The following is a 25,643-nucleotide window of genomic DNA, read 5'->3' on the forward strand; positions in this document are numbered from 1 at the left end:
GTTCTCATCTTCTTCTCGCGATCTCTCGCCATACCTTCGAGGGTGATGCTTCTCATGGCTGAGGCCTGAACGTCATCGCGCACCGCGATGTGGGCAAGTTCTACAAGTTGGACTCTGGGATGGGCAAGGAATGCATATAACATGTTCAATCTACCGTCTTGGGTGCCGAAGTCTGGCGGACCGGTGCTTTTGTCCGCAAGCATGTGATGGTGCGGACGCGGGAGCTTGTTCTCGAGCAATTCAAGTGTACAGCCGCGTCATAGCCTGACTCATAGGGCAACTTCCTAGCACTGAGCAGGGCAGAAGCATTGCGGCGCGGCGCGAGAGTGCTTCGAACCAGAGAGTATTTAGTCGCACCATCAGGGCGTTAAGCACACGGGAATTCGCCACGCGTAGGCGGTCGACCAAGGACCGGGCCGTCTTTCGCCGTCGGTCATATCGGTGGGTGTGTGGCACATCCAAGCCACCGACAACGATGGTCAGTGGAAAGCAATGGTCAGGAGACCGGCCCGTCTGTTTGTGCGCGCGGTAGAGAGTCGCAGATGACGATATCGACGATAGGGGATTGCCGGCGGTGGCAAAGCGTGGAAGGCGAACATCAAATTCGCGTCATGGTATCGCAGGGCGCGGCGTTGCTACGGAGGGTTGGATACGATTGCGGGGACGCGCTGTACGTGGCGGGCACGAGGATCGCAGAAACGAGAGAAGACGGGGCCGAGGAGGAGGACGTGTGGGTGCTGTTGTGAGCGGCGGCACATGGCAATTGCGTGCCTGAGCTGCATCGCTCTCTCATGTCCCATAGCTCCCGAAGCGCCGCAACCGCCCTTGCATCAACCGTCAGCAGCATCCGCCCAGCGCTCTCCGCTATTCCGTTCGTCCTAATCACGTCCGACCCACGGCCCGCTGCATGCTCGGTAGCCAACCTGAGCGGGCATGGCGATAGTCAAGTGGAAGTTTGGCCAAGCACCATCTCAGACGACTCAGCCGGAACCACCCAAGCAGGCCCCAGTACAGATCGTCACCGCAGATGGCAAACAGTTCGGGCTCGAAAACGTGCGTCTCCAGCTACGCCGTACGGCCCCGCGGTGGCTGACACATACCCCTCCTCCGCAATCCAGTTCGGAAATACCTGGTCAGTCTTTCGACATCACATCCTGGGGATGCCCAGGCTCACTCTGGGTCGCACACACAGTTACGCCAATTCGGTGCTGCAGGCCCTGTACTTTTGCTCTCCTCTCCGTGATCTTGTCATTCAGTCGCCCGACTCTGCCGCCGGCCATGAGGATCCGGCGTCATTCCTCCCCTCTCCGACTGTCCTTGGCCAGCAGGTACGTCACAAGCCGGACCGCAAGCCCTCCGCTACACATACCCCTTCCCGTCCTGCGGATCCGACCGCCTCGCAGCTCACCGCAAGTAGCTCGGGCTCGACATCGGCCACCCTCTTCTCCGCCCTGCGCGCGCTCTTCCTGCATATCGCGCAGAACCCGCAAGACAAGGGCACTGTCGCTCCTCGCGCCTTCATCGAGAAGCTGCGCGAGCTCAATGAGCTCTTCCGGAGTACGATGCACCAGGACGCTCACGAGTTCCTCAACTACGTTCTCAACAAGATCGTGGACGAACTGGAGGAAGAGCGTAAACGAAACGCAGACGGAAAGGGTGCCTCGCATGACGATCGTGAGTCTGAACAGCGAACGGTTTGTGCGATCGATGAACTCTGATCACCCCGCAGTCTCCAACTCCGTGGCTACTCTGGCGACTACGCGAGCGCCATCGACATCGTATTCATTACCCTCGGCGTCCACGCTGGTACATCGATTATTCGAGGGAACGCTCACTTCGGAGACCCGCTGTCTTACGTGCGAGACCGTATCTTCCCGAGACGAATCATTCCTGGATCTCAGCGTTGATATCGAGCAGAATTCCAGTATCACCGCTTGCCTGCGTCAGTTCAGCGCAAGTGAGATGCTGTGTCAGCGGAACAAATTCTTCTGTGACTCGTGCTGCGATCTTCAGGAGGCGGAGAAAAGGTAGGTGTGATTCCGGGCTCGATCAGACAAGGTTTATGCTGACATGTGCGGCTGATCTGTCAGGATGAAGATCAAGAGACTGCCTAACGTCCTTGCGTTGCACCTAAAACGGTTCAAGTACCAGGAGGATGTTGGGCGGTACATTAAGCTCGCCTACCGCGTCGCCTTCCCTCTCGAACTCCGGCTCTTCAATACTGTTGATGATGCTCAGGATCCTGATCGATTGTACAAGTTGTTCGCGATTGTCGTACATATCGGAAAGTGAGTATAGCCGTCTTTCACTTGATCAGTCTGCTCACGGTGCTCTGTGCAGCGGACCTCATCATGGGCATTATATCACTATCGTGAAGGCGGCGAATCCTAACGCTCCGGGACAGTGGCTGGTGTTTGATGATGATAACGTCGACACAATCAAGGAGAGCGACATTCCCAAATACTACGGCGATTCCAACTCAGGATCGGCATACGTACTCTTCTATCAGGCGGTCGACATCGATCTGCGGTCACTCGGCCTTCGTGTCCCAGATGAGCCGAGTGACAGCAGTCTCGCCGCTTCTGCCACTCAATCCGCCGTTGCCAATGGTTCTACCGCCCACCAGGAAGAGCACATCAATGACCCTCGTTCACCGCCCGGGCTCAGCGATTCAAATGGCATGGCTGCGACATATCCTTTCCCTCAAGCGAACTCGCCTGCGTTGTCTCAAACGGAGCCCGTTCCATCACATAGTCCCCCTCCTCTTGAGGTTGCAATCCCGCCACCCGAGATGGGCAAGATCCTCAGTACATCTGGCTCCACGCCTACTCGCTCCAAGGGTATTCCAATTCCTAGTGCCCGTACGCTAGGCAGGAAGAAGACCGATATCGGCAAAGACGGCCCGTTGGCGAGGAGCGAGGGTACCATCACGTCCGACATGACTGGTCAAAGCCCCTCGACTACCATTACCAAATCAGCAGCGCATGATCCAGTCGCGAGATCTCCGCCCAACGGATTTGACCCGTCTGACGCCGAGTTCGGCAAGGTTTCCGCGTCCGTGGAGAAGGAGGGTGAAAACCATAAGGAAAAGAAGGGTGGATTTTTGCCATGGCGCAGGAGGAGTGTTCGCCAATCGAAGACGTTCACCCCACTTTTGCCTCCATCACCGACGATTGGCCCCTCCAGTTCCGTCGGTCATGGCAGCGCGGACACAAGATTTAATACCACAGGTCACGCTCAACCGAGCAGGCCGTCGTCAATGATTCGTCAAGCTTCCGAACAGGGCCCGAAAAGCCCTCTGGCTATGGCACGGCATCGTTCAGAGCAAGGATCGAAGCGACCGACCACCGCGTCTTCTGTAGGGTCGACTGGAACTCATTACGGAACATCATTACCTCCTCCGATGATAAGCATGAGTTCTAGCCCGTCTAGCTCAGGATCTCTTCCTGTACCTTCATCGGGTCCACCTCCTCTTCAACCCAAGTCGCCGTTGCGAGCGAATCGCGATCATACTACATCACCTCCTTCCTCGTTTGCGTACCCAAGTGGTGTGACAGCGCCAGATCACAAGAAGTCCATGCCACAACTGACCGCGTCGCTGTCGCACCGGCGAGATCCTGGGCAAAATCACACACTCCCGCGGCCTATGAGCATAGCTCATATCCCTACCAACGGCGCGGTCTCATCCGCTGCCAACGACCTGCCTCCCGTTCCCCCATTACCATCCTTTGCCACTTCCGTCCCTAACTCGCCTACGCTCGGTGTTCCGCACGCTCACTTCGCCACCTCCTCGGGCAAAGGCAAGGAGCCGGAGAACGGCTCGACCGAGGCGCTCACAACCAGGTCAGGCTCTTCGTCGCCAATGCACAGCACCGCGCCGAACTCCGCCACCGCCGCTCTGAACCCCAATGGGCATAGCGGGAATCTCGCCTTCAAGCGCGCAACACGAAAGCTGAGCTTCAGCGGCGGAATGCTCGGCTTCGGTCGGAAGAAGGACAAGGACAAGGAAAGGGCAGCGAAGGATGTGTCGGATACGATACCGAACAACTCTTTCCAGACCGCAGCATTCTCCATGGGCAGCAGGCTATGACATGGGGGTTCTCATCACAATATTTGTCTGTATTTTTCACTCGATTGCATCTACATGCATCATCATAGTTGCTGGTTTGTGATACGTCGCATACGGAAGACATATTATACACAGCGCATCTTTATATTAATAAATGATATTCGATTCCTAGGACGTGCTACTTCCTACGTGTGTTCCATGGGCAATTGAGGATAACTCATGAGACTGACAGTATGTTAGAATACCGTCACGTGCGCATGGTTTGCAGGGATAAGTAGTACATGCGATATCAAAGGCAAGCTGGAATAGGGTCGATCTGCCGTTTCTATCCTCGCGAAGCTCGTAGTTCGGGACTCCGAGACTCTGCACGAGCAGTTTTCCTTCGACTGGCTCTGTCACGATGAGTGACTCGGAGCCAGGGCCGCCAGTGGACTACCATGCTCATGGTGACAGACCATCGCCGATAGTAGTGTATATATATGCCTTCCCATACCACGAGGCAACTGCATTCAGTGCACTCGGCATCGTCCTCCGTACAGAAATCTCAATATGTTCTAATCCGGGTCCTGCGTGTTCTCTGACCCGCATGACTAGACTCGTCTCTGGCGGCACCCACACTCCTTGACTCCAGTCCATGCCACTGCTATCTTGATTTCACAACGCGATCAGTGTCCCGTGGAGCAGTGAGTCCTTGATGATCGCTCTTTGCGGCTTCGTCTAATGTATATGGCCTACTACTATTGCATAATCCGATTTCCTGTCAATAACATGCTCCGTTCATCGCGTACCCACCCGGAGACTTCACCGACGATGGAGGAAGTCCAAGTTGGTACGCAATGACCGATACCACAAGCCAACGTTGAATAATGCGACAGGGGGCCTGCAGAACTATCATTCGCGGAATTGGTGCTGCTCGAGAGCATACCGGTCCATTGGCAAGCCAGATGTTCCATTCGCAAGGATATTGCAGGCACTTCCGCCTGCATGAATCTGCGGCCTCCTGAAGCGCAGATACTGGTGGACGCCTTGCACAGAGTACGCAACTTTGATTAACTGAAGCTGGGATGCCGGCTCACCGTCGTATAGGAGCTAAGCATCATGCCTACAACGCCCCAAGAGCGCCACCAGTGGAAGGAACTTCAAAAGCTTTTTGTCAAATTCTGCGGTGATCAATGGCCATCGACACTGCGTCTCGCAGGGATCATACCTCTTCCCGATGCTCCCGTTTACAGTGGCTTTGCTGATGTTTTCAAGGGGAAGTACTTTGACCAGGAAGTGGCCCTTAAGAGGGTGCGACAGTTCGGGAATGGCACCTCAAAACATTTCCAGGTAATTCACGTGTTATGGCACGGTAATGTCCCTGATTTTTCATCCACAAAGCGTTTTTACCGGGAACTCGCAATTTGGCAGCATCTAAAGCACCCGAATGTGTTACCTCTGTTAGGTATCGACACTGACACATTCAACCCTGCCATGTGCATTGTCTCACCATGGATGAACCATGGATCTCTCGACAGATATATCAGAGATCACGAAACATGTATTTCTGGCATAGACGCATTGGTATCTGTGTTACTTCCTGAATGAAATAGTGATAACTGATACCGTGGCTCAGCTGCTCGATACTGTTAAGGGCATTCAATATCTGCATGGTCATGCGATCGTGCATGGCGACATCAAATGTGTAAGTCATCCTGCACAACCTGTTGTGCAACGACCAACTGGGCGGTTGGATAGGGGAATATTCTGGTTGGAGATGATTCGCATGCACGCGTCGCAGACTTTGGACTATCCAACATGATGATAGATAACAACGCGACGATTACGGAGACCCCAGGCTCGCACCAATGGAACGCGCCAGAACTATATTCATCGACTAGCCGATCTCGTACACCGGAAACTGATATGTATGCTCTGGCCTGCACGTTCGTTGAGGTCAGCTTCAGTACATGACCAATCACACACAACCTCTTAGTCCGAGATGACAGGCATATTCTGGGAAAGTTCCTTTCCACAACATACCGTTCGCTCCGGCAGTGATGTTTGAAGTCGTGGCAGGCCGTCGGCCTCCCAGACCATGTGTCCGCAATGGGGACGCCAACGACATGTCACAGGAAATGTGGGACATAGTTGAGCGGTGCTTTCGAGCTAGACCGGAATCCAGACCTACGGCGGACAAGGTCGCAGACGCTCTTCGTAACATGGTCGAAGTTACAAAGAGATTCGACAGTGACTCAGAAGGGGGTCCCGTCTCTCCTTCGACCACACTCGTATCCTCCGGCGAATTCCACGACAGACGGAGTGATGAAGGTGCTGAAGAGGAAGACGATGATACCGATGAAATACTATCCGCGTTCAATGATTTGTCCTTGAGGTCTTCACCGTGGACTGACAGGTAGGTTTCGCGCAACATCAAACCTGCGACCTTCAAGTTGATATCCAACAGATGGGTGTCAGACAGATCACAGATTCAGAGCGGTCGCGTTCGTGCCGTTGCTATTTCCTCCGATGGGCAGCAAATCTCTTGTGGGCAGCTGGATAGCATCGCTGCTGTATGGCATCTTGACTCCATGGGGTCTTCCACCGGGAGAATCCTCGCAGGACACCAGTTCTCCGTCAACGCTGTCGCGTTCTTCCCTGAGAGCCCATATATGATTTCCGGGGCCAGCGATAAAGCCATATACATCTGGGATACCTTTACCGCCAGACAGTCCCGCACCTTGATCGGACACCGCGGCAGTGTCAACAGCATTTCCATCTCTCATGACGCCCGTTACTTTGTTTCGTGCGGAGCCGATAAATGCATATGCATTTGGAGGAGACATCTCGACAGCACAACTTCGCCGGACTTCGAGCCCCCCGCTAAGCTCCTCAACGGCCACAAGAAGGAGATAACGAGTGTTGCTGCTTCAGCGGATGGACGACATTTCATATCTGGGTCACTCGACTCGTCCGTTTGTCTGTGGGACCTGCATAAGCAAGTACAGCTGTCCACGATGAACTCGCATACCGATGGTGTTCGGTCAGTGTGTTGTTCTGTGGATGGTAGTAACGGTCGCGTCGTCTCCGGGTCCATGGACCGCCGCATTCTCGTATGGGATGTGCGAGCACATGAGGCTCGACCCGTCCAACTCACAGGGCATGACAATCCTGTCTTCTCCGTGGCCATCTCACATGACGCCAACTATGCTGTATCTGGGTCCATGGATCGGAGTATCCGCGTATGGGATCTCCGGATGAACAAATTACTCGGTGTTCCATTGACAGGTCACAAGAAAGCTGTACAAGCGGTGGCCTTGTCTTCCGATGACAAAAGTCTCGTTTCCGGGGGAAGTGATTGCACGGTCAGGTTGTGGACGATGCCGTGAAGCCAACAGGCACGTACCTCCTTATCTATTCCATTACGGAAATTAATTGGTCACGACAGAAGAGACAGAGCCTAAGTTTTACTGAACCGATCCGTCCCAAAGTAGGGAATTTTGTTACCATACTACGGCGAGCAATGAGACATCATACAGCCCGAGCCATCTAAGGGAAAAGGATGATGTGCTTGATGCCGTTCATGATTTTGTTCTTATACCCTTTATTCAAGTAGTGAATGCGATAGTACAGATGATGCGGTAGATGCAATATTATCCGACAATAGGGCAGGTGCCCCTGACAATGACTAAACATCTGCTGTCGGCAGATGCTTCGGATCGAATCGGTTCACAGTATGTACTATGTCCGAGCCTTTGCGAGCAAAAACGAGCTGTGCCGATAGGTCAGTCTACCGACAAGTTGACGGGAAACAGATCACCCACTAGATACGGGTTGCTGGTAAGCCCTGTGGTATCCGCAAGTACCTCCTCTTTGCTGACTTCTGTCACGTATTGGTCATTGTACTTGAACCACTCGTCCGGCCTATCCGGTAGATTCCTCGCGTAGAAGAAATAGTGACCCCATGACGGCGATGAACCGCTGTGGACGAATACCGAAGTGAGCTCATATTCGACGCTCTTTTCGTCGCTCCATATCTCCTCTAATTCATCCTTCAATCGAGTTACTTGATCCCGGAGTTGTGTGAGTTCATCTTGGAGTAATGCTTCCTCAGCTCCCAGTTGGGTGATAAGATCATCATCAACTTCGGGAATATCAACACCAACGAGTTTCGACAGGAAGTCGGAGGTGGCCGCCAGAGAAACGTTGTATGGAGCACCCTTCAGTGAGACCATGATAAGAAAATGAATTACCGGACGAAATTTCAATGCATACCTTGCTCTTCGTCAGCACGTTGATGCGCTCGCGGCATGCGTTCAATTTGGATTGTATGGCCTTGCTCTTCGCTTTCATTGCGGGGTCTGCACGATCCAAGAATCGATCTAGGAATAGCTGTTCCCCGAATTTGAGGTATGCCTGGCTCTTGTAGGGTTGCAGAGTTTCGCGGTTGAACTGGACTCTCTGATCCGGAAGAATCAGTGGCATGGAGGAAGTGGCGGCGATTTGAAGACAATACCTGCAGTTGGATTTGCAAGATGGGTGGGAGGTCTACCAACGACACTTCCATCCGAGCCTTTTTACCCTCGAAGTCGACGACGTCCTCGAAGTAGCCACATAAGCCGTCGTAGATATCATAGCCCTCTTCCGAGACATTCACTGGCAGATGTGAGAATAGATCTTCCTTCTCATGCACGGATGTTCGAGAGCTCCGAGCGTCGTCAATTGCAGTTAGACGTTGCTTGAGCTTCCCATAGAAAAGCCTAACATCAAGTCAAAATCGGCATATTCGCCATCACAATTGATAACGCCGTTACCTCTTCACGAGACTAGTTTTATCACGCTCGCCACCAGTGAGCTCGTCAAACCTCAGGAGGGCGGTCTCAATTTGGAACATGCAATTGTCCATGCACTCGGAAACATCGTGTTGCCTGCCTGAGGTTCATTCAACATCCGCGTTCGTGGGCTGCTATCAATGACTTACCAAACATCATACCTCCCGGTTGGGTGCTCTGTTTCGGACGCACCGAGGGTTTGGTGTTTGGTGTTGAATCCTGCATCTCAACGTCTTCAGGGCCGGACTTGACTGCTGGGGCGGGAAGCCGTGAAGAACCTGCTTCAGGCTGTTCATCCGAAATTGATCGTCCGGCAGTGACTTCGTCAGATTGATGAGCAGCAAGACCTTCGTCCTTGGCTTGTTCGACTGGGCTATCAACCTCCATGGCACTGTTCTTTCGTGGACTACGCGGTCTCTTTCCTAGGACGGATGACGACGACGGTGAGGACATGGGCTTCGGAGATAGGTGTCGTGGCGGTGCGTCTTCGACGAGGGTAGCGTCAGTGTCATTTGAGGAGTCAGTTGCAGGCCTGTCCGCTTCATCTTCTTCTTCATCCTTGGACGTAACAAGTGCAAGCTTTGCCAAATCCACTTTCGGTGTGACGGCTGGGTCTTCGTTATATTCCAGGTCCCAGAACAGACTACCGAGAAGATTGACGACTATTGAATCATGAGTGATAAGAACCACTTGGTGGACGTGAACAGACATTTCCTGGAGCGTATGATTTCCCTCTTGGTGACGAGCCGTCCACCCACTCGGTGTCGTTTGAGGTCATCTTCCGTTAACTTATAGTCAAGAGACTCCTTTGTTTCGTCATGAGCGAATTGCAGGACGGCTTCCCGCAAGTCTTTGATGGTGTAAAAGTACTAAAGGGGGTGGGGGGTGGGGGTGAATTTGGATGCCTGCTTCCGGTGGCCATGTATAAGGACGTACTTGTAGCAAAGAATTCAAATAGCAAGTGTTTCCTAACTGATGCAAACCTCTCGGCAGGTCAGCCCTCACAGGGGGCTCTATGTTGCCAGCTGCAACAATTCATGAGGGTGACTAACTCCATGAAAAGGCCAGGACCCACGGTCAACGCCGGTTTCGAGGAAGCGCTTCAGCCTTTCACTGTTAGTGTAGTCGGCGATCACGGACACAGCCTCGCGCATCTTGTCCGCTTGATGAGGCTGATCTTCTACCTGAAACAAAACGTTCACTGGCAGTACGGACAACGTAGTCGAATACATACCCTCAATGAGAAGACACTTATGATCAGTTCGTCCTCGGTGCCGTGAGGGACGTCCAGGGTGCTATACGCTTTGGAGGGATTCATCCTTCCCTCGCCCGCGGCCTGTATCTTCCATTTGTTCCACAATCTAAGGCTGCCACGGATTTGAGCTAGTACGTTCAGCGCCTCATCGAGTTCCCTCTGGCGTTCGTCCCCGCGTGCGGGGTCCTGCCATGCTTGCCTTACTGCCGCTGAATATGCCTCCTCGATAACATCATCGGTGATCGAATCGTCGTAGTCAAAGCCCAGAACATTGTTCTCTCCAAAGCCCAGCGCTGAGATATGCCGCGAGACGTCTTCAGAAGAAAAACGATGGCGTGCTCGCTCTTCCATGATGAGTGATTGCAGCTCTACTGGCGGCACATCACCGAAGTTCTGCATGGTATGCACGAGCGTCCATATGCTCTCGAAGTACGCCGGGGTATTGGACGGATCACAACGACATTGGGCCATATATGCAAACGCCAGGTAATCTTGCCATTACGGAATTGATCAGTCAAGTCCCCGAAGGCGCTATCCGACAGGACTCACCAACCGACGCTGAAGTCTCGGTCAGACCAAGCGTGGAGATCGCTATCTGGATGCTCTTGAGCTGCATGAATTGATCTCCTACTGACTCGCGCGGAACTGTGCATATTGTTACGACATCGTTCATGACCGGATAACTATCAAAATATACTTGCTTTGATTTGGATGAGAACCGATCGCGCTGGAAATCATTTCCCGAGCACTGTCAATTGTGATGACGTCATCGACAAATTCCTTGCTCTTTGACACTGTGATAGAGCAAGACGTCTGTCACTATTCGTCGGGTCATAGTGTCAGAAGCATCTCACACAATCGACGATAGAAGTCCGTCATCCAAGCGCCAATCTCCACACGAGCGCGTAGCAGCTTGGCACGAGTAGTTTTGCCTTCGAGCGATGCCGAGTCTAACGACGGGGGCCAGAGAGCCTGAATATCTTGACCATCCTTGTGAAGTGGCTTCAGCTCCCACCCCAGACTTGAGAATATGGTCTGTCTAATATGCCAGTTCAAGTCGCCGTTACTTGTGCATCGCAAATCACATACACAGGTGTGCTCCAACCGATCCTCGAACTGAACGATTTGCCTTGAATCGGTAGGGAACGAGTTTCCCCGCCCCACAGGCGTTTGTTGAGTACCCTGTGAAATGTTGAGAAACCGTCCGATTGACAAGCACCTAAGAACGAACCGCGCTATCGTCTCCCAGGCGTAGAACACCGACATTTCAGCGGTGACACCCGGTGAGGGGTTCTGAGTCTTTTCCTGAACGAATGCCTCGATCGCACGAACAGGAATGACACCGGGAATGATGTCGCTGACCACGCAGTAGAACGAACATTGACAACAAACGTATAAATCCAGCAGTTCCTCTTCCGGTTCTTCATCCATTTGTTCAGGCTCATCTTGAATCATTTGGGATGTGGATGTCATGCTCTCGGGGTCTATACCATCGGATAAATCCAATGAGAGACTTTCCCTCGTCACCTTCCTTCGGTTCTTCTTGATCAGCTCCTCTTTCTCCCATGACTGCCTGATGAGAGGAGGATCCAATTTACGGGCGTCGACCGCCTTTGAGTAGTGATGGAAGTGATGTGTCTTGTTTGCCTGTCCGAATGGTTGTTCGCCCTCACCAACACATGAGTTGGTCTGTTTACGGCGCATCTGATCAGGAAGCTTTCGCTCGTCAAAGCTGCTAGCTAGAGGCGGGAGCACAGACGAAGATTTCCATAGCACGAGTAGCCATCCGTTGTGTTTCCGACAATAGTATGCATTGGGATGGGGGACAGCCGTCCGCACTTCGTCCGCAGGTGGAGGTATGAAGACTTGCGATGATGAAGGAGCAGAAGTATGCAAGGACGTGGGAGAAGTGGGTTGTGTGGTCGCGCTAGAGGGAGTTGCAGACGGAACCGAAGTAGAAAAGCTCATTGAATTGCCGGAACCACTGCGCGCGTGCTCCGCACGAGCTTCCGGCGATGGTGATTTTGCAAGTACGCTGAACAGGGTATGATCGCCACCTTCGTGTAGTTTCCGCTCGAGCAACGTCGCCAATATACCTGGACCAGGTCGCATATACTTCTCTCGGATGGTGGGATCCCACCATCGTTCTTCCTCCTCGTCACTGCGACCATCTATGGGTATTTTCTTGGCAGCGGACACGTATGAAGTTGTCCAATCGACGTTTGAGGTCCATGTTCCGCTTACTTCATTTTCAACTCCGGACCATGCGGAAGCGTCAACATCCCATGACGTTCTTGTTTCTTGTGAGATCCAGATATCTCTCTGCGGCTCGCCGTCCGGTACATGAAGTGCAGGAAGAGGACCATCTGCTACAAGCTCCGGCTCCCGAAAGTCCGAGGAGGTAACATCATAGCTGGGGGGCGGACTTGGCGGCGCCATATATTGAGTGGAGGCCGTACCTACGCTGGTACGTGGTCGATTTGGTAGTGGGGGTGGTTTTGGGCCACTGGTAGAGGAGTAGAAGCGAGTGGGAGGGATAGAACTCTGGTCAGTCTGCGCGGTCGCGTTCAAGGAGCCGGTCGGTTTGGAGGGCGACGGCGATGAGTCCCTGGAGTCCTGATCGTCAAGTTGAGTCATATGGAGTTGTCCGAGAGCTTCTGACGCTCTGCGTATGGGTTAAGAACCAACAAGCCAGCGCATACAATGAGGCTGCTCACGTTCTTCCTGTGATTATGCTGCGGAAGCTCAGCGATGCTCAGTTACAGATTACAGGCAGAGGTGCAGTGCGCGTGGCAAAGCGACCAAACGACGTAGGTTCGAGTAGCCGGGAATCCCGATGGAAAGCAGCAGATCCGAGGTTCTTGATCTTGCGCCCAGAACTGGACGATCGCGAGACCGAAGCACGAGCCCGGGACGCGCTGACGAGTCGCACCGCCTCTGAGTGCAGAACGCTTTGGTACGCACAAACAGTGCTTTGCGACAAGTACGACAGCGGCAGGGTGACAGCCAGGCGAACGGTCGTACGTGATGGTAGTGGCAAGAAGGAGCCCCGCTAGTGTTGAGGGCAGTGGAACAATGCAGATGCAGATCCAGCTGAAGGCACGATGAGATTACGGAGGGGTCGAACATGGACGTCCAGGAACAGGGGTCCGTCACTTGCATGGCACTCTCTCGTCGGGATCCGGAGTTGACGCTTGTTCACCATGTCCTCCTTCTTGCGTGCCGCGGCTGGTACCCGCACTTTCGTAGGTGTAACCCAACAATCCTTTACCTACGCGGGACTGACATAAATATTAGGCTAGGCGGTTTGCTACGGTACCGCCGAAGAAGGACTCCAACTTGCCTTACTACCTTCTTGGCGGTGGCGTCGCCGGTCTCTCCCTATATTTGTACCTGGACTGGGACAATCGCAAGGCTGTTTTCGAAAAGGTCGACCAGGATGCGCAAAAGTCTAAGGATCCCATAAGCGTGTTCGACTCTAAGGAATTCCGCGACTTCAAGCTGAAGCGTACAGAACCTTGCAACCATAACACAACGAAGTGAGTGTCTTCTAACTATCGTCTTCAGCTACAAGCTGATTTGACTCCCAAAAGATACGTTTTCGAGCTTCCCGAAAACGCCCCCTCCAAACTACCCGTTTCCTCCTGCGTGCTCTTCCGCGCGTCCGATGCCGAGTCTCTACAAACCAAAGATGGCAAACCCGTCGTCCGTCCTTACACTCCCACTTCCCCCTCTGATCTGCCCGGGGAGATGGAGTTCATAGTCAAGCGATATGAAAATGGTGCGATGTCGCAATACCTGCACACGCTCAAACCAGGCGACTCTCTCGCTATCAAGGGTCCGCTACTTAAGTTCCCATACAAGAGTGCGTTCCTCATCGGACAGCTATGCGGACCTTGATAACGTTCTCAACAGTGAACGAGTATGACGAGATTGGCATGGTTGCCGGCGGCAGCGGAATGTAACGCTTTCCCCTCTGCGTCGAAGTTTCAGCCCTCTTAACAATTCGCTGCAGAACACCGATGTACCAAGTTCTTCAGCATGCGCTCGCCGACCCTTCTAACAAGACCAAATTCACCCTTCTCTTCGGGAACGTGGAAGAACGTGACATTTTACTCAAGGAAGAATTTGATAAGCTTAAGAAGAAACATCCCGACACATTCGAGATCATCCATGTTCTCGGAACTCCACCGGAGGGTTGGAAAGGTGAACTAGGATCATCGATGATCATCCTGGATTTAGATATCTCACACTTATTGACATGAACCAGGACCAAGTGGCTTTATCACGAAGGAGCTGATGCAGAAACACTTTGGTGGTCCTGAGAAGCAGGACAAGATCAAGATCCTTGTTTGTGGTATGCTATTATGAATGCTTCTCCTCTCTGAAGTTGCCTACTAAAGAACGTGATGCAGGCCCTCCTGCCCAGGTTGCGGCCGTTGCAGGCAAGAAGGAAGGAATGAAGCAGGGTCCTCTTGGCGGCGCGCTGAAGGAGCTGGGATACGAGGAAAGTCAGGTAACGTCAACCAACTCGCTTGACATATGTGCCTTGTCAATCCCGTTTTCCAGGTCTTCAAGTACTAAGGTCGTGGATTGGACCCCACATTGGACGCAAACTAGACCACATATACAATTAAATCTATTGCATGGTACTCAAGATGTTTCACTGACGTCTCGGTGCTCCTGACGTGCATGTACTGACTAGCGATCACATACATTCATCAAGACCGTCCTTCGGGTCGGTCGCGCGATGCATCAGATATCTGGAATGCTGATCGAGGCGCAACGCTTGTTTTTCGACATCGTTGGAGGTGCTATGAGTTCAAGGTCTTACTTAGACATTTCAGAGTTTGGGCGCGGAAACCATGAGACGTTGCTTACTACTAAGTCTTGCAGCTGGCTGCTGGCCATGCGTCATTTGGCTTCCGTTCCGGTGTGCGTAGCAGCCGCATTTTTGCTCCGGCTTTCTGAAGCCCTCCCGCTTTCCATACCCGCCAACATATCATCCAAGCCCCTCAGCATGTTGTCGAGCCGATCCTCCACGCCTTGCGCAACACCATTGGCCTGCTCCAGCTGTCGCAAGAGCGCAACCAGTTCCTGTTCTGATAATTCCGCGCCGTCTTGCCCCCGCGAGAGCAAAGCAGACAAGGTGGTTATTTCAACATCAAGGCGTGATGATGCGGCGGTCTGAATACCATTGGTAACTGGCTGGGGTTGAGACATGATTGGGTTCGCCAATTGTGTGTGGGGGGAGGAGGAAGGCGTGGGAACATACTCACCAGGAGGCAGAGAGAAATCATGAGGGCCTGGTTTACGGCCATTCGAGGCTTACGCTCCTCCACCTTGATGAGAGGCTTTTGTGGGTGACATTTGGTCCATGCAGATGGTCTCGCTCAACAGGGCTGGGCGAGCATAGACTGCAACAAGCATGTACTAATCAAGGCAACCTGCTGCTTGGTGACGGCCTTGTCAAGGAGAACAACAAAACGAGGTCCTTCTTTTCAGCGCACTCATAACACTCCTGGCGCCTAGCAGCGATGGTCTTCACGAACTTCAACGATGGTTTTGTCATCCATACTGCGGGCACCGGCAGCTTTCCTGGGTCTTGCGACCACCTGCCCTCCAGGCTCTCTCTCTAGGCGCTCTCTTCTGACGGATGGCGATGTGGACATGGATGAAAACACGCCTGACTCTCGGACTACATATGCGGGATCATATGCGGGCACGTCTTCGTCACTCGGACGACTTCCAGACGACCTCATCGTAGACGAGGTTTTCGGTTATCTTGAGATCCAAGATATCCTGCGAATACGGAGAGTGCGTGATGAGTTTTGAAAAGAGTTGGCTCATATGCTCAAATTACCTTCATTGACAGGTCAGCAAACTATACTGGTATCTTACCCATCATCCGCTCATTTGGAAGCGATTACTCCGGCTCACCACTCTGCCTCTCCCGCCGCTGCCACCTATTTCTCGGTACTCACTGTCTGGTCTCACTGGCGTTGAAGCAGAGCGTACCATTACCCGTGGGCTTTCTATCGACTACAACTGGCGCCGGGAGAAGCCTCGTGTCATCCGATGCCTGCAGCACACCGATGATTTTTACCACAGGGACGAGTTCCATTCCATGTGCATGCTGCCTGGGGGACGATTTCTGGTAGCTTCTGTGAGCGATCATAGCAAAACGAGCTGGTCGGTGCGGATATATGGAATGGATTACTACAAGAACGTGCTTACGTTCCTTGCGAGCTCTAAAACACGAACGAAAGCATTCGGCCTGAAGGCCAGGTACATGCCGTACAACGGCAAGATGGGTATCGCCATCGCATTCATCACACGGGAGACGTCGGATCCCGAAGATCAGGAATTGTGAGTTCTTGTCAGCTCCCTCTGACCAATACTATCGACTAATCTGACTCCAGTCACGACGTTTCTCGGCTAAGCGAAGACTGCGCCGACCTGGACGACTATCCTGTTCCATTGGATCACATATGCACCTCCATGCATGCTCCATTGGATTTGCTTGAGCGTGTTATGGAAATGGGTGCAACAAGAGAGACGTACAAGGTTATCGGGACGATCACCAGGCGCATTCGGAGCTCTCGTTACTCGACCAAGATATCGGCAGTGGATTTGGCAATGATCGACCAGACGCCACATGCTATCTTCATTCGTCACTCCAGTCCGGCCGCGATCACCTTCATGCCACTGTGTCCCGAGTCTTCTAACAATGGAATGGCAAGGGATGGGAAAAGCGAGAGTCGTCAACAGCCCGAGCGTTCCGCTATTACGGAGCTTCGTCTCATCAGACCAGATGCTTATCCTGAACCAGCAGTAAGACTATATGGCTACTCAGGTTCGAGTTACTGACACCGTGTTCAGGAATTTACCGTATTGACGTTCCGAATCCTTCCATCAGAGGCAAAGGTTATGGCAGTTACTCGAGCCGTCAAAGATCCTGTGTCATGTTCCACTTCCGATGTCGGCCCTCCGTCCGATACCGTAAGGGACTTTTCGGAACGTGTGGAGGCCTACCGCATCCGCGCGGCCGAGGGTGGCAAACCTCGTTCCGTTGACGATCGATTCTACGTCGAGATGCACGATGTATCAAAACGGTTCAGCGTTGAACCATGCCATCCGCTCGAGCGCCATGACCTCGGCAACGATGAATTCCTCATCACAGGCAGCACGAGGTTCATCATCTCGGATTTGCATCCAGCATACGATGGCGATGCGTCGGTACAAACTCAATATCCCGGATGGCAAAACCATGAACCGCCGCCCCTCACTCTGTTCATTCATCGTTTCTCTCCGCGTCCGACAATTACCTATGCACATTTCTGGCCCCAGCGCATTCTCGAGCCTGACGTCCCACTTGGCCACGAACCGTCATCCAGCACGGATACTCGCGTCAAGCCAAAATACCGTTATGACTTGGCTGGTGGTTTCTGGCAGCACACACTATTCCTTGATGAATCGCCGTTGACAGTGAACCGCGAAGTTCGGATTTGCCCTGGCGCCTCCAACAGTGTCATGTACACCATCCCCGTCGATAACATCACGGATCATCCTCCAATACTGGACATCCTGTCCTTCGCTTCGATCGAGAGACGACCAGAGGTGGTAATTGCCGAAGAGCAGCAGGAGATGGAAACATGGCTGGAATACCAGCGGAGGCTTGAATATCACCAGTACAGAGGCCAGAGTCGTAGGCTGCTTGTGGCCAAAGTAGAAACGCGGGCTAAGACATTGCAATGGGCATTGAGCAAGGGTGTGAGGGCTTTGGCCTGGGATGAAACCATCGGCAGGTCAGTAGTATACCGATCACATGAAGTAGCGTAACAGCACTTACCTGTCTACTGTGTAGGTTAGTCATTGCCCCGATGGGCGGCATCGGACCTTTCGTACTTGACTTCGCATACGCACCTCGGTTCGGTGAGTGTCTGGATCTTTGGTACGCGTGCGTCGCTGACACGGTCGCTCAGATTTCAACGGCCAGCGGCTTCCTGTCCCTGTGGTGAGACCCAGCTCATGAGTAGCTGCACGTGCAGTCTCGTGAATCCGTGTAGACTACTGTGTATAATGTAGGGGTGCAAGTGCGCAGTATTTCGTGGTGTGCGTGTGAAGGAGGGTTCTCACGTGGTGTGGCGTAATATCCCATTATGGTATCCTGACGCAACTTACAGTACCCCGGACGGATCTCGTCAACTGGCTGCGATTTCCCCGGACCCCGGATGCGGGCATGGCTTGCACTTCCCGCTAGCAACACTTCAGTACTGGCACTCATGAAGCTCAATTCATCGGTGATCGCGACTGCTAGACGCGTACACGTAGTCGCACCTGGCGCTCGGCCGTTGTCACACACACGCGCTAGCACTGCGAAGTCGCCAGCATTTGCCAACTATGGGCTTGCATGGTCGGGGCAAGCTAGACATCCTGGTCTCTCCTCCGGGTCACCGCATGGTTCATGTTTAGGCTCTGGCCCACGCGCATTTGCGAATGCCGCCAGCGACGGTGAACGCAGCTCGCAACAAACGTTACTGAGACGAGAACCTGATACCTTCGTTCCTTCGGTAGTTCACCACAGTGCCATACGGCATCCTCACTTCGACAAGATACTCATCGCCAACCGGTAAGCACGATTTCAACATCTAGTAGTTACATCCAGATTGAATTCACCTCTACTACAGAGGGGAGATAGCATGCCGTGTCATCCGTACCGCACGCAAGCTGGGTATCAAGACGGTGGCCGTCTACTCTGAAGCCGATTCAGATTCATTGCACACGAAGCTAGTGCGTAATAGGGCAGTACTCGCGAATGTCAGGCTGATTGCTCCGATAGGCGGATGAAGCTTATTGCATAGGTCCTGCACCGTCCGGAGAGAGTTATGTTAGTCCTCCATGATCCCAACCACTACAACGGGGGCTCATAGTGTTCTAGCTCCGTATGGACAAAGTCATCGAAGTCTGCAAGCGAAGCGAGGCACAAGTATGATGACCATTGCGTCCTTATTCGTGGCCTGCGCTGATCCATTCCTGGCTGATTCAGGCGGTTCATCCCGGGTACGGTTAATCTCTTTTACCATCCTCCTCTTCGTGCCAACTCTCCATGTGCAAGCTAGATACGGGTTCCTCAGCGAGAATGCCGAGTTTGCTGAACGTCTGGCTGATGCTGGAATCGTGTTCATCGGCCCTCCCGCACAAGCAATTGTGAGCATGGGATCCAAGAGGTAGTTTACGTATGGGCGATCGTGGTCCCGCAGTATTGAGCTTGACTGCAGTGAATCCAAAAACATCATGTCGGCCGCCGGAGTCCCCTGCGTACCAGGATATCATGGCGATGATCAGGATCCCGACTATCTGCTTTCACGGGCGAAGGAGATTGGTGCGCGTGCTCGTTAAAGCCCAAGGCGAGCCATTTTCAGCTCATTGTCCTCGCAGGGTTCCCTGTCCTCATCAAGGCGATCCACGGCGGAGGTGGAAAAGGTCTTTAAAACATGTTTGGGACTCCTTCTCTATCCCTCCTCATGTTCGTTCCGACTCACAGGCATGCGTACGGTTGAGTCCTCGTCAATATTTTACGACGCCTTGGCTTCTGCCAAGCGGGAATCCCTGAAGGCCTTTGGCAATGACACGGTCCTTATCGAGAAGGTAGTGCAATTTTGGCTGAGTTATATGTTGAAATCTGATGCGAGTCTTCCAACAGTTCATCGTGCGGCCACGACACATCGAGGTCCAAATTTTCGCGGATGCTCACGGCAACGTTGTTAGTCTTTGGGAGCGCGACTGCTCCGTACAACGCCGCAACCAGAAGATACTCGAAGAAGCACCAGCACCCGGCCTTTCCCCTGACCTCCGCGCCGACCTAAGCGCGAAGGCCGTCGCTGCAGCGCGTGCGGTCCACTATGTGGGAGCAGGGACTGTCGAATTCATATTTGACAATGACACACAGGATTTCTATTTTATGGAGATGTATGTCCTTCCGAGGTGTTCTGAGGTTCTGTGAGATAGTGACCTATCAAACTCGCAGGAACACTCGCCTGCAGGTCGAACATCCTGTGACCGAGATGGTGACTGGGCTGGACTTGGTCGAATGGCAGCTAGAGGTGCGGGACACAACTGAAGCAAGAATAGACTGGGTTACTGATTCGACCATGCAAGGTCGCAGCGGGCAACGTCCTTCCCCTATCTCAAAGTGCTATCCCACTTGTCGGACATGCTTTCGAGGCGCGAATATATGCAGGCATGTTACTCGATCGCTAGCATCGGCACTTTTTTGACGAAGCATTCCAGAGAATCCCCGGAACGACTTTCTTCCGGACTCCGGCTCTCTGCTTTACCTCTCCACGCCGTCTCCGACGCATGTCTTTGCTCCCGCTCTTCCGCTTCGGGATGCCTCATCGTTGTCGCCTTCCTCCGGTGACGAAACGGAAGCTATGCGCATCGTACCCATTCTGGGTTCGCAAGCTCCTTCTGTTCGCCTAGAACAGGGCTTTTTGCAAGGCTCGCAGATCGGCGTTTTTTATGATCCCATGATTGCCAAGCTCGTGGTGCACGGGAGGGACCGTGCAGAGGCCCTTCGTGTCCTGCGCGGTGCACTCGATGAGTACCATGTCGCTGGTCTCAGCACAAATGTGGAGTTTCTCAGATCGTTGGCCGGGAACGAAGCGTTTATCGATGGCGACCTCGAGACCGGATTCATTAAGGTAGGGGAAAGTTCCGCATCGTATCTCACATCCGAGTGCGGAGAATTCAATTACTTGCCATACAGAAACACCAAGCAGAGCTTCTTCCGCCGCTTACCCAACCATCTGCCGAGCTTCTTACTCAAGCCGCACTATTCGTAACCTTGAGAGATATGTTGCCTCGGACAGCAACGAGCGCACCTTCACCGTGGACCACCCTTGCTGCTCGTCGGTTTAATGGTCGCCATCACGAAGGGGTCGTGAATATTCGCACAGAAGACGAATCGACCGCATCCATCACTGTTCATCTCAAGCACCTTGGATCCGGGTCTTTCACGGCAACAGTACGTCAGGGGCTGACGAGCGACCTGGTTACGGTACAATCTGCTCGGTTGTCTTCTCCCACGGTCCTGGACGTGACCGTGAACGGAGCGTCCTCGCATTCGACTATTGTATCGCAACGTCCGCCTGCGTCCGTGCCCGTCTCGGACGCTCCTCATACCCAAGAACGATTACACATTTTCCATGATGGACGAAAGACCACCCTCGTCCTGCCACCTCCGAAATGGTTGCTCTCACTCGGAAGCGACGTCCTTGAAGCCGGGAAAGCCAAGGGCGCCCTCAAGGCACCGATGCCGAGCCTGGTTGTTGAGGTGAAGGTGACCGTGGGTGATAAGGTTGCGGCAGGCGACCCGGTCGTGATCATCGAAAGTATGAAGACCGAAACGGTGTTGAGGGCGCCGAAGGGTGGCGTGGTCAACGCCGTGGGCTGCAGTAAAGGCGAGATGGTGGAGGAAGGCAGACAGTTGATTGATATCACCGTGGATGAGTCTAATACAGATTGACTGAGTGGTTTGAGGTAATGTGCAACGGCGCTGACTAAATATGTACTACCTGCGTTTTGACTTCGCAGAGGCTAACAAGATCGGTCGAGTGAGCACCAACAAACTCGTATGATATACTCTAAAGGGTCACGCACGAGTTCGTCTGTGTAGCAAGTCTCGCGCTCGCTTTTGTCACAACGGCATGATACATTTTCAACGTTGCTATAACCACGTGTACACGTCGCTACTTGCACTGTTACTACTTCATGTGCACGCGACGAGCTTGGTTACAGGAAATCTATGCTACCCGTGCCTACGCTAGTTAATGAAGGTATACGAGGGGCGGGACGGGGTGCGAGTGGAACGAGCGGCCGGTCGGGCCCTAGTAGGTAAGTAAGTCTCACTGCTCTGATATGGGAGCAAGTGTGTATTGATGTACCTAGTAGGTAAGTAACTACGGTACATTAGCTCTCGGAACGGGGACATATGAATAAGATAGAACTCACGTCTCACTGCTCTGATATGGGAGCAAGTGAGGCGTGCGTTCGCGAAAAGGAGATGGTTATCTGAGTGCGGAGGCATAAGTTTTCATGTCCATAAAAGTCCATAGCACGCGAGGGGGCGCGCGCCCTGCGCGCGACGGCCGAACGACGTCCGCTTGTATGCCCGTCTCCCGTCTATCTCCAACACTAGTGAATATAGACGGTTCATATGTGACAGAAACTGGAATCCACCGGCGGATGGTCCCACTTCGAGATCCCACGCCTTGCTCTAATCTGGGTCACCTGGACTGCATCATGTTGCCTTCCAGGGTGGATTGGACACGAGCACACGCGACTCTGAGAAGGAACGACCAAATGTTTCCAAGAGACGCTTCACATGATCTACCGCATCATGTAATAGAGCTGATTTGCAGCCAGTATTTCTCTACGTCACCTTGGTCAACTTGCTTCTCAATGACAGGTCGCGAATTGAGTTCGTCGCTAATATTTATCAGCTGCAAATCATCTCTAATGCAGGGACTCAAGTAGCTGACATTCTGCGAACACTGGACACAGGCCCCGTCACCCCCCTTTGCAAGTTGCATCGACCACGATGTCTACGGGAGCGCACCACCTCTTAAGCGCCGATCCTCCCGAATCAGCACTAAAAGGTAGCCATCCTAACGGTGATCCCACCCTCCACGGTGCGAGTGGGTTCAAACTTGGAAACTTCTGCGTCGACGAGTATCGCCCTATAAGGGTTGCTGTTATCGGAGCAGGCTTCAGCGGAGTCACTGCTGCGATCCGGTGAGCCTGGAATAGCGCGGTTTGGCCTTCCTCTTATTCTCTTATTGAACGGCGTCGGACCAGCTTCCGCCAGAAGGTGCCGAACGTGACGGTAAACGTATACGAGAAGAACCGAGGAGTTGGTGGGACATGGTTTGCGAACCGATATCCTGTATTCCTCCGCACTTGCTTTGCACGACCATTCAAAACGTTTGATGACTCTCTTCCTTTCCACAGGGACTGGCTTGTGATATTCCATCTCATTGCGTGCGTGTCTGAGATTGTGTCGCGCATTAGCTTGCGCTAACGGTTCCTCAGTATCAATTGACTTTCGAGGCAAAGGCGATTATCTAGTTTCCCCTTCCTGCTGCATATCCCTGCAATACTCACGGTAGTTCATTTCGCAGACGGACTGGAGTGCAGTGTATGCACCGGGGCCGGAAATCCGAGAATATATAGAAGGCGTCGTAGAGAAGTGGAAGCTTCAGCCTCTTATCCACCTATCGCATGAGCTCGTCGGTGCACGGTGGGAAGAAGCGGCAGGCAAGTGGCACCTCACCATCAGGCACCCGAAGTCCGACGACGCAGAGGCCGCGGATGGCGAAACTACGTTCGAGGAGTTCGAAGATGTCGTGGACGTACTCTTTACCGGCGTGGGCTCGCTCAGTCGCTGGTCCTGGCCGGATATCCCTGGTTTGCAGGATTTCAAGGGTCGTCTACTGCATAGTGCGAACTGGGATCTCACACCTGATCCTCGGGGACGCTGGGAGGAAGGCATTAAAGATTGGGGGGACAAGCGTGTCGGAGTCATCGGTGTAGTCAGCATGCTACCGCTGTGTGCTCTGGTCATCGATTAACGATTCGGTGATGACGGTAGGGGGCGTCAGCCATCCAGATCGTGCCTGCCTTGCAGCCCAATGTTGCGAAGATTGTCAATTACGTGCGTGGCAAAACATGGTTCTCCGCACCATTCGCCGAGGGCAAGCTCGCGGAGCTAATTGGAAAGACGCCGACGGGCGAGAATTGTGAGATACTCTGTCAGGCTGGTTGGCGATGGACTATGCTGATAGGTACAACCGGCTTTCAGACTACTTCACGAATGAGGACAAGGCGAGATTCAGCGATCCCAGATACTACGAGTATTTCAGGCACGAACTAGAGTCTGATCTAAACGTAAGGCGTTGCTTGCAGCCAACTGAGTGCACGCTGATCAGCGCCCAGGCCGTTCACCAAGCGACAGTTAAAGGTAGCAAGCTCCAAGAACTTGGACGCGAGGCGTTTGCCGCCGTCATGAAGCAACGACTAGCAAAGAAGCCTTGGATAGCCGAAAAACGTGATTGAGAACTCGGCTTGTCGTTCTGAGATGTGGCTTCTTGTTGACAATTCCTTGCAGTGATACCGAACTTTGCAGTGGCATGCCGTCGCCTCACTCCAGGACCCGGCTATCTCGAAGCCCTGTGCGAAGACAATGTACAACCGCCATGTGATACATGTCACAAAATCCTTGCTGAAGTTTTATTGCTCTGCAGGTAGACTTCGTCACATCCGAGATCAAGCGTGTTACGCCCACCGGGATTGAGACCGCTGACGGACAGCACCAAGAGCTGGACGTGATAATCTGCGCCACGGGGTTCGATGCATCCTTTAATTTGGGATTCTCGTGCGTCGGTCGCAACGGGATCGACCTCGCCGACCGCTTCGCGCCGCACCCGGAAACCTACCTGACTGTATGCACAGATGGGTTCCCGAACTGGTTCATGTCGCTGGGGCCCAACTCCGCCGTGGGAAGCGGAAGTCTTCTGGTGTTGATCGAGCGACAGATTGACTATGCAGTGATGGCAACCTGCAAACTTCAGCGAGAGAGGCTCAAGAGCATCGAGGCAAAGCCGGAGGCTGTCAGAGATTTTGACGATTACTTGGAACACTACTTCCCAACAGTGAGTAGTCTACGCCTGTCCGCCATCTGGGCTCTTACCCTTCCTCTAGAGTGTCTACAGCGAAAAATGCCGCTCATGGTACAAGATGGGCAAGGAGGAAGGTCGCGTTACCGGGCTTTGGCCAGGTTAGGCGTATGTCGGGAGGTGCCATCTATAGCACTCACTTCAGTCCACGATAGGCTCTTGCCTTCACGCCGTGCGGGCCCTTGCTCATCCGCGTTGGGAAGACTTCAACTACCAGCATCTGTCGGGTGAACCCCAGAACCGATTCTATTGGCTCGGAGACGGCCAGACCTACAACGAGAAGACCTTCACGGGAGACAGTACGCGACCGTTGTCGTTCACCTGAGATAGTATACTCATATAAGATGATCAGGAGCGTGGTACTTAAATCCCGAGGAGATCGATAAACCGCCGAGTGAGTGCACACCATGCCGACCACTATGAACTTTTCATTACATTTCTGTGCAGTTCCAAATTGAATGGTGCACTGCTATCTGGCGCCCCAGATTGAATGGTGCACTGCTATCTGGCGCCGTTGGTGAATCTAGTGGGTAACCCTAAGTTACACCGTGCACATCAAGAAGTAGCTTGGAATGCTTGCTACAGAATTCTGTACCCTGTCGTGCTTGCGATCAATGTTGCTGAGTTTGAATATGTTTTCAATGAAGGTCAGGGCAAAGTGGCTGTGCATGCACTGACTGACCGCGACGGGGAACCAATACATAAGTGTCTTGTCGACGAAAGGTTGTATGATTACGTGCCGAAGTGATTAGGATATGCGTGTATGGCAC

General features: G+C 53.1%; 7 protein-coding genes across 7 annotated transcripts; 5 read left to right on the top strand and 2 right to left on the bottom strand.

Moving 5' to 3' along the window:
* Window positions 1–933: 933 nt before the first annotated feature.
* Window positions 934–2,509, top strand: PUNSTDRAFT_29496 (cysteine proteinase; the record flags this gene model as incomplete). Its single annotated transcript, XM_007379084.1, has 6 exons — window positions 934–1,053; window positions 1,119–1,132; window positions 1,193–1,656; window positions 1,730–2,027; window positions 2,091–2,288; window positions 2,341–2,509. Coding segments are annotated over 6 exons (1,263 nt in total), but the record flags the coding sequence as incomplete, so codon positions are not given.
* Window positions 2,510–4,872: 2,363 nt separating this feature from the next.
* On the top strand, window positions 4,873–7,581 carry PUNSTDRAFT_117781 (WD40 repeat-like protein). Its single transcript, XM_007379085.1, has 10 exons — window positions 4,873–4,898; window positions 4,956–5,104; window positions 5,156–5,398; window positions 5,450–5,513; window positions 5,587–5,632; window positions 5,685–5,753; window positions 5,807–6,004; window positions 6,058–6,464; window positions 6,516–7,446; window positions 7,497–7,581. The coding sequence occupies exons 7-9, from the start codon at window positions 5,867–5,869 to the stop codon at window positions 7,435–7,437; spliced, it is 1,467 nt and encodes a 488-aa protein (XP_007379147.1). The 5' UTR covers window positions 4,873–4,898; window positions 4,956–5,104; window positions 5,156–5,398; window positions 5,450–5,513; window positions 5,587–5,632; window positions 5,685–5,753; window positions 5,807–5,866; the 3' UTR covers window positions 7,438–7,446; window positions 7,497–7,581.
* Window positions 7,582–7,635: 54 nt separating this feature from the next.
* On the bottom strand, window positions 7,636–13,176 carry PUNSTDRAFT_49046 (cysteine proteinase). Its single transcript, XM_007379086.1, has 16 exons — window positions 12,853–13,176; window positions 11,367–12,800; window positions 11,225–11,317; window positions 10,990–11,174; window positions 10,837–10,929; window positions 10,685–10,780; window positions 10,115–10,626; window positions 9,956–10,064; window positions 9,817–9,905; window positions 9,590–9,749; window positions 9,030–9,542; window positions 8,863–8,980; window positions 8,565–8,808; window positions 8,324–8,509; window positions 7,873–8,268; window positions 7,636–7,820 (listed from the first exon to the last, which is right to left on the bottom strand). Exons 2-16 carry the CDS (start codon window positions 12,770–12,772, stop codon window positions 7,737–7,739), a joined length of 4,284 nt encoding a protein of 1,427 aa, XP_007379148.1. The 5' UTR covers window positions 12,773–12,800; window positions 12,853–13,176; the 3' UTR covers window positions 7,636–7,736.
* A 162-nt stretch (window positions 13,177–13,338) lies between these two features.
* Window positions 13,339–14,719, top strand: PUNSTDRAFT_41503 (cytochrome-b5 reductase; the record flags this gene model as incomplete). Its single annotated transcript, XM_007379087.1, has 8 exons — window positions 13,339–13,380; window positions 13,433–13,674; window positions 13,729–14,000; window positions 14,051–14,096; window positions 14,151–14,341; window positions 14,406–14,492; window positions 14,551–14,651; window positions 14,705–14,719. The coding sequence occupies 8 exons, from the start codon at window positions 13,339–13,341 to the stop codon at window positions 14,717–14,719; spliced, it is 996 nt and encodes a 331-aa protein (XP_007379149.1).
* A 330-nt stretch (window positions 14,720–15,049) lies between these two features.
* Window positions 15,050–15,358, bottom strand: PUNSTDRAFT_129862 (uncharacterized protein; the record flags this gene model as incomplete). Its single annotated transcript, XM_007379088.1, has 1 exon — window positions 15,050–15,358. One exon carries the CDS (start codon window positions 15,356–15,358, stop codon window positions 15,050–15,052), a length of 309 nt encoding a protein of 102 aa, XP_007379150.1.
* Window positions 15,359–18,420: 3,062 nt separating this feature from the next.
* PUNSTDRAFT_59595 (uncharacterized protein) lies at window positions 18,421–21,665 on the top strand (the record flags this gene model as incomplete). Its single annotated transcript, XM_007379089.1, has 14 exons — window positions 18,421–18,767; window positions 18,826–18,928; window positions 18,978–19,025; window positions 19,077–19,124; window positions 19,185–19,198; window positions 19,258–19,365; window positions 19,417–19,520; window positions 19,577–19,621; window positions 19,683–19,786; window positions 19,842–20,107; window positions 20,166–20,241; window positions 20,297–20,382; window positions 20,421–20,841; window positions 20,907–21,665. The coding sequence occupies 14 exons, from the start codon at window positions 18,421–18,423 to the stop codon at window positions 21,663–21,665; spliced, it is 2,529 nt and encodes an 842-aa protein (XP_007379151.1).
* Window positions 21,666–22,471: 806 nt separating this feature from the next.
* On the top strand, window positions 22,472–25,621 carry PUNSTDRAFT_123862 (FAD/NAD(P)-binding domain-containing protein; the record flags this gene model as incomplete). Its single annotated transcript, XM_007379090.1, has 14 exons — window positions 22,472–22,584; window positions 22,703–22,933; window positions 22,997–23,084; window positions 23,150–23,179; window positions 23,231–23,254; window positions 23,320–23,730; window positions 23,790–23,937; window positions 24,000–24,245; window positions 24,306–24,382; window positions 24,442–24,849; window positions 24,899–24,974; window positions 25,029–25,172; window positions 25,226–25,267; window positions 25,401–25,621. The coding sequence occupies exons 1-14, from the start codon at window positions 22,502–22,504 to the stop codon at window positions 25,619–25,621; spliced, it is 2,229 nt and encodes a 742-aa protein (XP_007379152.1). The 5' UTR covers window positions 22,472–22,501.
* Between the last annotated feature and the right edge of the window lie 22 nt (window positions 25,622–25,643).

The sequence above is a fragment of the Punctularia strigosozonata genome (assembly GCF_000264995.1).
Source record: "Punctularia strigosozonata HHB-11173 SS5 unplaced genomic scaffold PUNSTscaffold_1, whole genome shotgun sequence".
Taxonomy (NCBI): domain Eukaryota; kingdom Fungi; phylum Basidiomycota; class Agaricomycetes; order Corticiales; family Punctulariaceae; genus Punctularia; species Punctularia strigosozonata.

What these genes read in the sequence shown, in the direction of transcription:
- PUNSTDRAFT_117781 (XM_007379085.1), top strand. Translation starts at nt 5,867, where the DNA reads ATGATGATAGATAACAACGCGACGATTACGGAGACCCCAGGCTCGCAC. An exon ending in TGGCCTGCACGTTCGTTGAG is followed by an intron (nt 6,005 to 6,057) that starts GTCAGCTTCAGT and finishes CCGAGATGACAG; the next exon opens with GCATATTCTGGGAAAGTTCC. An exon ending in TCTTCACCGTGGACTGACAG is followed by an intron (nt 6,465 to 6,515) that starts GTAGGTTTCGCG and finishes GATATCCAACAG; the next exon opens with ATGGGTGTCAGACAGATCAC.
- PUNSTDRAFT_49046 (XM_007379086.1), bottom strand. Translation starts at nt 12,772, where the DNA reads ATGACTCAACTTGACGATCAGGACTCCAGGGACTCATCGCCGTCGCCC. An exon ending in ATCGGTTGGAGCACACCTGT is followed by an intron (nt 11,175 to 11,224) that starts GTATGTGATTTG and finishes CTGGCATATTAG; the next exon opens with ACAGACCATATTCTCAAGTC. An exon ending in AAAACTAGTCTCGTGAAGAG is followed by an intron (nt 8,809 to 8,862) that starts GTAACGGCGTTA and finishes ACTTGATGTTAG; the next exon opens with GCTTTTCTATGGGAAGCTCA.